Source organism: Podarcis pityusensis, assembly GCF_964106645.2.
Source record: "Podarcis pityusensis genome assembly, chromosome: Z".
NCBI lineage: Eukaryota > Metazoa > Chordata > Lepidosauria > Squamata > Lacertidae > Podarcis > Podarcis pityusensis.
Genome location: NC_138044.1, coordinates 41,336,462 through 41,348,774, shown reverse-complemented (window position 1 = coordinate 41,348,774; position 12,313 = coordinate 41,336,462). Strand labels below are relative to the sequence as shown.

At 44.5% G+C, this 12,313-nt stretch overlaps 1 protein-coding gene across 3 annotated transcripts in view; it reads right to left on the bottom strand.

Annotated features, from left to right (window-relative positions):
- NRK (Nik related kinase) overlaps positions 1-12,313 on the bottom strand; it is a 130,463-nt gene that overhangs the window by 56,619 nt on the left and 61,531 nt on the right. For all 3 annotated transcript variants that reach the window (XM_080991075.1, XM_080991074.1, XM_080991076.1), the window contains 6 exons: positions 7,389-7,520; positions 6,558-6,625; positions 5,713-5,828; positions 5,129-5,202; positions 3,351-3,475; positions 382-475 (listed from right to left, as the gene is read on the bottom strand). In XM_080991075.1, the coding sequence (XP_080847201.1) occupies positions 382-475; positions 3,351-3,475; positions 5,129-5,202; positions 5,713-5,828; positions 6,558-6,625; positions 7,389-7,520 (609 nt within the window). The remainder of the gene's footprint in view (positions 1-381; positions 476-3,350; positions 3,476-5,128; positions 5,203-5,712; positions 5,829-6,557; positions 6,626-7,388; positions 7,521-12,313) is intronic.

The window sequence follows — 12,313 nt, the reverse complement described above, 5'->3', positions numbered from 1 at the left end:
TGGCAACATCAACCCCGCCATGTGGGAATCCCTTGCAGATGAACACAGTGCCTGGAGACAGAAAAGTTGTGCACCCCTAGTAGTGACCAGAGGAGGAATGACCACTGCGAGGAGCGAAGGGGGAAGAAACGCCATGGCACATCTGCCCCAGCACAACCAGATGCTTCATTTGCCCCAGCTGCAACAAAACATATCTCTCCTGTATCAGTGTCTACAGTTACTGTGCAGGCGCTATGACCTTCTGACAGTTTGACTTCACCCTCCATTGTCTCCAAAGACAGATGGATGCCAACCAGCATGGCTGCAATATTAGCAATCAGAATTTGATCTCTCTAGTTCTATGCACAGAGGATGCCCCTTTGAAATGGGGGGTTGAATTACCTTCTGATCCACTACAGAACTTCGAGGGTTCGGTTCAGTCTCATCTGGAACTCTTGCTCTTGAGAAACCCATCATTCCATTGCTGGGTAGTTGCCTAGTAACAAATGCCAATTAGTGAACAGAGATGGGGTAGGGCAGGCAAGAAAGAAAGAAAGAAAGAAAGAAAGAAAGAAAGAAAGAAAGAAAGAAAGAGATGAAGGAAGGAAGGAAGGAAAACTCAAAAGGAAAAATCCACATGCATTCTAAACAAAAATAAAATAAAGTTACTCAACAGGAACAAGTGTCTTGCCTTTCTTTCATTCCCTACAGCACCAAGCCCATCAAGAGTAAAATTCACATTTTACTTTTAAATTTTTTATTGATTAATACAAATATTTGTATACCACTATTCACATTTTTTTATATATATAAAAAATCAAATATATTCTCAGAGTAGACATACTGAAAGACATGGCTAACTTAGGTTGGATAAAAAATGCATTATGAATCGCCTCTGATCTTGGATGGTTGAGATGTGAAATCAGATATCGAGGGCTTCCTGAGTCCCATGAAGTTTGGAGGGTCTCTGCCTGCTTTCAAACAATCATGGCAATTTGGGCAGCGATCAATAGCAGTTAAACAGGATTTGCTCCAAAGATATACAGTCCTATCAACCAAAAGTGCCTTTCAAAAGGAACCGGAACAATGTTCTTATCTTTTGTTTCTCTTGGTCCAGGGGTGGGAAACTGGATCCAGAAAGATGTGACTACTGACTTTTCAATCACCTGTCATCATAGGGCATCAGGTGATTAAGACTTTGAAAGGAAGAATTGGGAATGTACTCAAAGCTGCCTCCCAATTATTCCATGAACCCCAGCTTTTGCTTACGTTGGGAATGCAAAGGAAGAAACTTTACAGCTGTGGGCTTGAATTCAAGCTAGGGCTGCAAAGATTCCCACTGAAAGTGGGGCATTGGTCTCAGCATGAATTTAAACCCAGCACTGACTGTAAACACAGCCTTCTGCAGGAGGTCTCGAGTGGAAACAGTCCCACTGAGGCTGGCATTCAGTGCCAAATTTAAAAGGCACCATAAGCAAGCTCTGCTTGCCGAAGTAGAACCATGAACATGCTTTAAGGTTCCCAATTGCTTCCCTTTGCATTTGTGGAGCAAGTGTGGGACAGGTGGGTTTGGCCAGAGGAAAAACAATACTGTGAGCCAAATCAGGACCCTTAGCAAGCTTATTCCAGCCCATACGCTGGAGGTTTCCCGTGCATGTATTAGCCCTATGCACCCAACAGGAAATGATCCCATGGTGGGGAAGCGGAATCTAGCATTTAACTTAAATAGCAAAAGACACAGGTGGTGTTATCAATTGCAACTGACACACATGCTCTCAAATCTCTGGCTGCAATATGTATGAACGTGGTCATAAAAGGATAAGTCCTTCCATGTTTGTTGCTGGGAAGTGTTTGTGTACCATGTACCACTGACGGTGTCACGCATTCTTTCACCATTTCAGTTGTGAACAGGCATTTTACTGGGAAGCACAAATATATGGATTGTTTCTTCCTAGGGCTTTCCAGTTTTTTGATACAGCACACCGAGACCAACAGTAATGCGAAAATTGTGCTAAGAATGAGTGTTGGTGGTCAGTGTTGACAGACGGTATGTGAATAAAAGTCATATGGACCCTCCTGGTATGATATAACACCTTGTTTTTGCAGGTATCAGGAACACTAAACTGAAAGAACTAGATGCCTTTAGACTGGAATAGGGCACATTGAAACTACGATACCCCGCAGAAGTACGCCCCTGGCATGCCCCGCGGAGGACCTTAAGGTCCACAAATGATAACAGGTCCAAGGTGGTTAGATTGGTCTCAACTAGGGCTGGGGCCTTTTCAGTACTGGCCCCGACTTGGTAGAACGCTCTGTCACAAGAGACTAGGGCCCTGTGGGACTTGACATCTTTCCGCAGGGCCTGCAAGACAGAGCTATTCCGCCTGGCCTTTGGTTTAGACTCAGTCTGACCCTTATGTTTTCCCCTCCCCTTACGGTTTTGATCTATGGGCTACTTTTAAAATGAGGCTGCATTTTAAATTGCATTTTAACCTGTATTTTAAATTAGTCCCCCCCCCCCATGTTTTTATTGTAATTTTACTGGTGTTAGCTGCCCTGAGCCCGGCTCTGGCCAGGGAGGGCAGGGTATAAATAAAGTATTATTATTATTATTATTATTATTATTATTATTATTATTATTACAAGTGCATCTTAACTACCCTCCTTAACCACCCAATTTTTATGGAAGTTTGTCGATTCTCCTAGTGCAATATGAGACTAACTCCAACCAACCATTATGGAGACAATTCGTATATTTTTTTCCCATGCTCCAGGGGTATATAATAAATGAAATTAAAATTATAAGAGTGCATTAACTTCTGGTTGATGCATTAAATGTATTATTTGTCTATATAAAGGGTCTGGTCCCACCAGTGGATGAGTTAAGTATACATATTCTAACTGTTGCTCCAGTAGCAATATCCAAGAACCTTAAAAAATCATGGGCACTTACCGTATGTTGTAAACCCCGGGCTGAATATAAAGGGTGTCGGGGTTTGCTCATAAGGTAAAATTAAGCAACATGGTCAGAATGAGGGAAGGCAGGCAACTTGATAATTTTTAAAATTAAAAATGGATTTTTAAAAAATGCATAGGTAAAACTAGATGTAAGAAAATATCAGCCGATTTGTACTGCTGGAAACACAATATGAAATAATATTTTTTAATGAAGTCTCTGACCTTTTGCTGGATTATGGAAGTGTGTTTGTGATTATGTTTTTATGCATACTGTATGCGTATAAACACCTGTGGGATGTTTCTTTATGCTTCATGCTTGCATTATACTCTGATACAACAATGGGGGGAGACAGAAAATCTAACTAATCTTCAATTTATAATGCATGGACAGAGGAAAGAGTAGAAAAGCCAACCGTATCTGATTGCCATCGTTGTCATCGTCGTCACTGCTGCACACCTCATCACTGGAGGATGAATATTCTGATGATTTCTGGAGCAAGTTGCCACCATCTCTCCCCTTGCCAAAAAAGGGTGGACTCTGGAAAAAGAAGAAGAACTTGATTGATTGCTTCTGTCCACACTGGAACTCACATCATATGAGGAGCCCAGTTTAATTTTTCTTTCAGGTTGTCCTAGAATAAGGGCGATCATTCTAGAATTGTACTGCAACCTTCCTCAACCTGGTGCCCTCTTAATTGGGCTACAATTCCCACCAGCATGAGCACCAAGTCGTGGAAGGCTGCCATAGCAGAACCAGATGCTTCTCAGGGAATAATCCACTCAGGAGGAAGGTTTGAACCCAAGGACAGAAAGCTCCACTGGATAAGTGGGGTGTAATTCTGAGCAAAGTCACAGTGGCTCAAGCTGCGCACAATGGTGGTAGACCTATTTGTTTAAAACTCAGCTTGTGCCAATCACAGATAGATAGCTTTTTAAACAAAATGAATGCACAGGTTAGGTGTTAGCCAAACCATCACTGTTCCCACTGCTTATCACCCCACTGCCTTCCCCACACCCCCATTGTCCGTCCCCCCAGACAGGTTCCCTTACAATACTAGAGGCCACCAAGGCAGGGGGAATAATATTGGGGTGCAGGGAGGTCAGCTATGGATGAAGAGCTTGGCACCTTTTTTGCTCAAAAAACATCAATACCTAGTTGCCCCAACCCTTGCTTTATAGGTGACTGGAGAAGATCCATATTTAAACAAATAGGTCTGTTGCTTCCATGTGTAAGGTAAAGGTAAAGGGACCCCTGACCATTAGGTCCAGTCATGGCCGACTCTGGAGTTGCGGCGCTCATCTCGCTTTACTGGCCAAGGGAGCCGGCGTACAGCTTCCGGGTCATGTGGCCAGCATGACTAAGACGCTTCTGGCAAACCAGAGAAACACCATTTACCTTCCCGCCGGAGTAGTACCTATTTATCTACTTGCACTTGACGTGCTTTCAAACTGCAAGGTTGGCAGGAGCTGGGACCGAGCAACGGGAGCTCAACCCGTCGTGGGGATTTGAACCGCTGACCTTCTGATCGGCAAGTCCTAGGCTCTGTGGTTTAACCCACAGCGCCACCCGCGTCCCCTTCCATGTGTAGGGTGATCCTAAATTAAAATGGCACAATGGTAGAGAGAATGCTTTGCATTATCAAGTGCTTGGGTTCAATCCTTGGCATCTCCAGGAGGGTCTGGGAAACTCTGGTGACCTGGTGCAAATAATCATAGAGACTACAGAGCTAACTTGGTGTAAGGCAGCTCCACATGTCCACATGATTGGCTTCCTCTAGAAGGGGAGAGTGGCTAATTCTTATCAAGATATTTATTTTAAGCACATAGATCAGAGGTTCCCTTGTCTGCAATCCTCTCTTTGAAGATAATTTGTCACTGCAGCAATAAAAATAAAATCTAATTTGCTCTGCATGGTAGTCGAAGCCTCATGATCTAAATCTTGGAATATTCAAAACACCAACTGAGAGGCAAAAAACAAATGAAGTATGCTGCTTGCTTTTGATCTGTGTTACACACTTACACACACACCACACACACTGCCCCACTGACTGATCTATTAAAAAGACAAAAAACCCATACAATCAATTAAGGGTGTGTTTTACTTTAAAGGGCAACAAACACAATCATCAGAAGTAGATGAAGAAGAATTGCAATAGTTGAAAAATATGCTTACAGTAAAAATAAAACCTACTGAAATGTGAAACTGATGAGATGCATTTCCAGGTTTCGTGTACGACTGGTGGTGGCTGTTTAGCCTGGATGACCCTGGATGTCCCAAAAAGAAAATTTCAGAGAGAGAGATATTAGTTCATCAATCATATCAAACATGTAAATAAGAGGATCCAATTTCAAGGCATGCAAGGGAGGGCTTAGTGGCCACTGCTGCATCTTGTGAGAGCTGAGTCTGTTGTTTGACTATGTACTGTGTGAAGAAGTGCTTCATTTTGTCCCTTAACAGTCACTTTCATTGGATGGCCCCAAGTTCTGGTATCACAAAAATTCTTTCTCCATAGCATAATTTTATACACCTTTATCATGTCCTCCCTTACACATTTCCACCCCCCCCCCATACTAGAAAGAAATAGCAGGTTGCTGAAACTATATATAGAACTATATATTTTAAAAAACCCAAAGAAGAAAACCTGTATCAACAAACAAGAGGCACTTAGCAAAATTATAAGAATGGCCTTGCTATCATACCCTGTCCCACTGGGAATGGAAGTGCCTCACAATAATTGCTTGTGTGGACAGAGAAAAGTGTGACCTGTGGATTACCTGAAGCCGATCGCTTGTTCTGATGAGATGCCGACTCCCTTTGTCTGCTGCTGCTGGAGTTGCAGCAGCTGTTGTTGGTTTTCGTTGCGGATCCCCCAAGGGATGGTTGCTGTGTGCTGTAGAGAACAAAGACCAGAAAAGTGTGTGTGGGGGGGGAGCAACAACAGACGATGAGAACTCCCACTGCACATTGTTCCAGGGTCTCAAAGCCACTTCTAAAAACAGCCCAACCAATGCTCACAATATCCGTAGGCGGTAGCTATTATAATATCCAGGTGGAAACTTAGCATTCCTGGAATGGCATTCACGTTTAAAATATGCAACAATATTAGGGACACTTCCCCACTCCCCAGACATGGAAACAGGCCTCTTGGGGACATGTAATGTTTGACTCAAATATTAGATGAGCTTCATGACCCCTCAATTCTTCTCTGGCTTGGATTGCAATCTGAATTTGGGGGGGGGGAGGGAATCCACTTCTCTCTTCCACCTACCCAGTCCCTATCAAAATCCTCTCAACTCTTTCTGTCTCTATCAAATGGTTTAGGGACACTGATGTTTTCTACCTCTCCCACTCCCACTGGCAGCTACCATTATTGGATCAGCAGCAACACCTGTGCACAAGGGTGGAGCAATGTAGGAGGCATATCCATGCATTTATTTATTTAAAGGATCACTGGGGAGTGATCAGGTGGGATGGCCTCAGAAAGCAAAGCAGAATGCCATACTGTTCCCTGATAATCTGGGGAAAATGGCTCATAGATGGCATCTGCCTGCTACACCGCAATGAATTTGTACAGATATATATCAAAGTAAGTTTAAGGAGGAATCACCAAGGAGCTTACCTTGATGGGTAACTCTGGTGACCAAGATGATCTCTGGTATAAATTTTTGAGGTTGTCCTTTCAGGAACCTTAAGGATCAAAGCAAATATGCCTGTTCACTGTTCTTATATAAACACATGCATAAAACAGTGCATAGCCATTTGCCTATAGTCAGTATAGGCACAGAGTATTAAAAATGTAGCCCATCACAATCATTTTACTGATATTCAGAAAACCTAGCCCCCAAGACTCCAATGGAAAATATGTGAGAAATATTTGGTTTTATTTAAAAGGGAAAAGGGGGAAAAGGCACAGGAACTTCTAGTGGGCAATGAGTAGGAATTCAAGGTTCCATAAGAAGATCTCAACTGGGTCAAACCGAAGGACCATCTGTCCCAACAACCTGTTCTCATAGTCACAAACCTGATGCCTATGGTAATCCTACAAACAGGCTTGTCCCTTGCCTTGGCTAGTGTACAAAAAGTAAACTACATAGAATAAGCAAATCACCTTCATGAACTTTAGAATCCTACTATTTCTACATATAGAACAGTTTTGGCCAACCGGTGGTTCTCAAGATGTTGCTGGGTGACAATGGAGATGATTAATTTGGTTTATTGCTCACCCTTCAGCATACAATCCCAGGGAAAGTCACAACAAATGAAAATTCGGTTCCCATAATCTCTGACCATTGGCCATGTTGGCTGGGGCTGATGGGAGCTGTAGTTTAGCAACATCTGGAAGGTCACAGGTTAGTCACAGCTGACAAAGGACTGGGTTTACTTGGGAACAGAAGTTTTATATTTTTAAACTCTTATTAATCTATGGACAATCCAAAGAATTTCCCAATACCTTTGGAGGTTGCTCTTCACTTTGACATATACTCCAGAAGACATCGTCCTGACTGGGGCCTGCTGGGGTGCCAGCCACATCAGACAACGAACTGCTGTGATACATATCTCGACTGGCCCGTAGGTTTTCACTCTTCAAACAAACAAAACACACATCAAGTTCATTTGTCATGGGTTGCACCCAAATAGTTTTACTCAGTGTAGACCGAATGACGGCCCAGCATCAACCAGAGCACCAAAGGTCCCCCATCCCTGAGGGGGTTACTTTCAGGGCAGGCACCAGGGTTTGGAAGATACTCAGCAGGATGAAGTCTAGTGTCCCTTGCTAGCTAAGCATCTGAGTGGAAGACCTCCTTAGTCAAGAAGGTTGTGTTGAAAGTTCCCTGAAATGCAGTACAGTATAATGCCTGATTGGTTGTGGGTTTTTTTTAATCATTGTGGGTTTAAAAACAACCATGGCCACCATCTCACCAAAACATGGGTTTCAGGAAAATAAAAATGGTAGCCGGGAGTGCCAATCCCTCAGGGACCAGAATGCAGGGTTCAAGCAGTAGTAGGTGTTCTCATAGTTGGAAGGATCTGGCATTTACTAAACCAACGTTCATGAATGTGCTGCGGCCGATTTAGACAAAAAGCTTCACATGATGGGGGAGATTTGAAAGAAAAGAGCTTCACGTTGGTGTTCTGGAGGCAGCTCAGTTCTTAGAGCCAGAACATGCCTTCTTTGCCAGTGTTTTTGCACCGACTGACTTGAGAGGGTAAACCTTCCCATATTGGGCTTTCTCTGCTTTGTACATTGGTGCAGTTGGGGAGATTTGGGCAGGTGCAATTTGTCACAATACGTCAACTGCTGAAATCTCTCACTTATGCTTACCCATTAATAGGTAAAGGATGGAGTTTTGACAGAGCAAATACAGCATTTTGCAGAGCAATACTGTAAGGTTGTTTCTGATAGTTTAGGGACAAAGCAAGCTCAGAGCAGGCCTGGATAGCTTGCAGGCAGCAATACATTGCTCAAACTGAGGAAATGGGCCATAGCTGGAGGCTTTATGGAGCCGGTAAGACTCTTATTAGCCGCTTTAAACCACCTTATAACTAGGGATGGGGGAGGAAATTAGATTCAGATCACAATGAAAGGTGAATCTACTTAATTCACACTTGGTAGGGGGGAATATGAGAAACAAAACCCAGCCATGTTTCAAAAGTCACAGCTATCTGAATTTTTCAACCCAGTTCTCCAGTTCTACAAAAATGCATGAAGTGTCCATAAAAATGTGCACTAAAAATGACAGGAAAAAAGCAGTGTATTAGAGGAAATTGCCTTGCCAAATTGTGTATTACGCAAAATTGCACACAAACACAAATAATTAGGAAGAATTTACGGTAAAATGAGAATGAATTTTTATGACTTTCTTTTTTAATCACAAACTGATATGTAAATGTGGAGAACTGAACTTAATGCTGGAGAAAAGAGAAACTGAAATTGCCAGATTTCATGGGTCATAGCACCCATGGAAATGTTTGACTGGTGCCACTGGGCAGGCACCTTAGGAAGAAAGTTATGGTGCAAAATGTGGAGGTACCTTCTAAGTGATTTCATGAAATGTGAGCGAGTGTGATTTGGCTTCCTTGTATATTTTCCCCTCTCATAATAGCACCTCTCTCTGTGTGTAATGAATATTGTGCGAACCCCACAGTCAGGGATACTGGGATGTAGCTTACTTCCCAAGGTAAGCATAAGGCTGTTGTTGTTAGCTGTCTCTCTGATTTTTTTTTATGCCACTCCCCATTCTATGGCAGCCATTTTGTGACCAGCACCACCAACACTCTCTCAAAATTCAAAATGTGTCCCCTGGTCTGAAAGGGTTGGTGATCTCTGGTCTAAACACAACAGAGGACAGGTCAGCAGATGTGGTGACACTGAAAATATGGTGCTCGAGACTGCCTGCCAGAGTCCAACAGTGAGAAAGCAACCTCCTTACCTGTCAGGGACTGGGCAGAGGAGGACTGGTGGAGACCACCTCCCCATCCTGACCCTTCCAGGGAGGAGGAAGAGGAAGACCGTATAGATTTACAACAGGGGGTTGAGGGAGGTCGCAGCACAGAGGCAGATGAGGGGACAAGCTGGGAAATCATGGGAGAGTTGGAACAACACTCAGCTGACAAGTTGTCATTAGAAAGCATTCCAGACCCTCCATCTCCCAGAACCCAGTGAGCCTTAAAGTAGGAGAGCAAAGAGCTCAAAGACAGAGGGCACTTAGGAGCACCCATAGAGGAGGTGATGATGATAATGAATGAGGAAGTGGGAGGGACGGGGTGTGGACATTCACTCAGGACAATGCCATTATCCAAGAGGCTGGGTTCTATAGCCTCTCTCTGTAAAGATTGAAATAAAAAAGGACGGCAAGAAACTTTACCTTGTCTTTATACTTTCTTGGGCAACCAGCCAGGAGCCACTGACAGCATCCTGAAACTACCTGTGCCTTACAACTTACAGCTTATTCCGCAGCCTTGGTTTATAAACCACTTTATACTTAAATACAGTCAAGGGTAGGATGGGGAAAATATGGCATGCAATTGCAAAACAACACCAAGAGAAGACTTGTCTTCCTACCACATAGAAGCCATTTATACAACACACCCTCAAGCAGGGCTTGAGATGCCAGGCTTCTGGCTCAGCATGAAACAGGACCACTTTGAAATCCATGCATCCATCGGGTGATGGGGCTATGTACATGATTTAGATACTTCAAAGGAGAAGAGCAAAAAAGGATCTGTTCAAGAGATGTCGATCAACATTCCTGGATTCCAGAAATGAATGGTAATATGAGGGCCACGGTCTGGCTGCATTTTTTGATGGTATGTACTGCTAGGACAGCCCTCTTGAGTGGGCTGATATACAAGGGCAGGTTTCAGGCACTGTGTGTGTGTGTGTGTGTGTACCAAAAGCCAGAATGTCTTCTCCAGTTCAAACCCCTGGAAGTGAACAACTTTAGATTGAATATAGGAGCTTATAGGACAGCTCATAGCAGAGCACGCCAGGCACTCCTGTCTTCCACTGCCTCCCGCAGTTTGGTCAAATTCATGCTGGTAGCTTCGAGAACACTGTCCCACCATCTCGTCCTCTGTCGTTTCCTTGTGCCCTCCATCTTTCCCAACATCAGGGTCTTTTCCAGGGAGTCTTGTCTTTTCTTCTCATGAGGTGGCCACAGTCTTGGAGCCTCAGCTTCACGATCTGTCCTTCCAGTGAGCACTCAGGGTTGATTTCCTTCAGAATGGATAGGTTTGATCTTCTTGCAGTCCATGGGACTCTCAAGAGTCTCCTCCAGCACCAGAATTCAAAAGCATCAATTAAATTTGATTATAAATTAAATAATCAATTTATTTATTAGTGTATGTTTTTCTTTTTGGAAATATACCAAAGAATAAAATAAAATTGGGATCCATCTCAGGATGGTGGAGGGTGTGTTCACTGTGTCCCATTGGTGGCACTCATCCTTCTTCTGATAGGAAATGCTCTGTGGGGGGCAAAAATGGGGGGGTCGAGGAGGGTCAGTCGGTGGGGAGTGAGACATGTCCCTATTTTCGTCTGAGGAATGGTAGAGGGTATGGTATCCTCCAGTTGAAAATTGAAGGACAGGAGAGTGCTGAGAAAAAGGCTGCAGGACTAGATGGACCACGGCCCTGATCCTGCATAGCTTTTCTAATAATAATAATAATAATAATAATAATAATAATTTATGATTTGTACCCCGCCCATCTGGCTGGGTTTCCCCAGCCACTCTGGGAGGCTTCCATAGAAACCAAAAATACACTAAAATATCACAGATTAAAAACTTCCCAGAAGAGGGCTGCCTTAAGATGTCTTCTGAATGTCAGGTAGTTATTTATCACTTTGACATCTGATGGGAGGGCGTTCCACAGGGCGGGCGCCACTACCGAGAAGGCCCTCTGCCTGGTTCCCTGTAGCTTTGCTTCTCGCAATGAGGGAACCGCCAGAAGGCCCTCGGTGCTGGACCTCAGCGTCCGGGCAGAACGATGGGGGTGGAGACGCTCCTTCAGGTATACTGGGCCGAGGCCGTTTAGGGCTTTAAAGGTCAACACCAGCACTTTGAATTGTGCTCGGAAACGTACTGGGAGCCAATGTAGGTCTTTCAAGACCGGTGTTATGTGGTCTCGGCGGCCGCCCCCAGTCACCAGTCTAGCTGCCACATTCTGGATTAGTTGTAGTTTCCGAGTCACCTTCAAAGGTAGCCCCACGTAGAGCGCATTGCAGTAGTCCAAGCGGGAGATAACTAGAGCATGCACCACTCTGGCGAGACAGTCCACGGGCAGGTAGAGTCTCAGCCTGTGTACCAGGTGGAGTTGGTGGACAGCTGCCCTGGATACAGAATTGACCTGCACCTCCATGGACAGCTGTGAGTCCAAAATGACTCCCAGGCTGCGCACCTGGTCCTTCAGGGGCACAGTTACCCTATTCAGGACCAGGGAGTCCTCCACACCAGCCCGCCCCGTCCCCCAAAAACAGTACTTCTGTCTTGTCAGGATTCAACTTCAATCCATTAGCCGCCATCCATCCTCCAACCGCCTCCAGGCACTCACACAGGACCTTCACCGCCTTCACTGGTTCTGATTTGAAAGAGAGGTAGAGCTGGGTATCATCTGCATATTGATGGACACCCAGTCCAAACCCCCTGATGATCTCTCCCAGCGGCTTCATATAGATGTTAAAAAGCATGGGGGAGAGGACGGAACCCTGAGGTACCCCACAAGTGAGGGCCCAGGGGTCTGAACACTCATCCCCCCCACCACTTTCTGAACATGGCCCAGGAAGAAGGAGCGAAACCACCGTATAACAGTGCCCCCAGCTCCCAGCCCCTTTAGACGGTCCAGAAGGATGTTATGGTCAATTGTATCAAAGGCCAC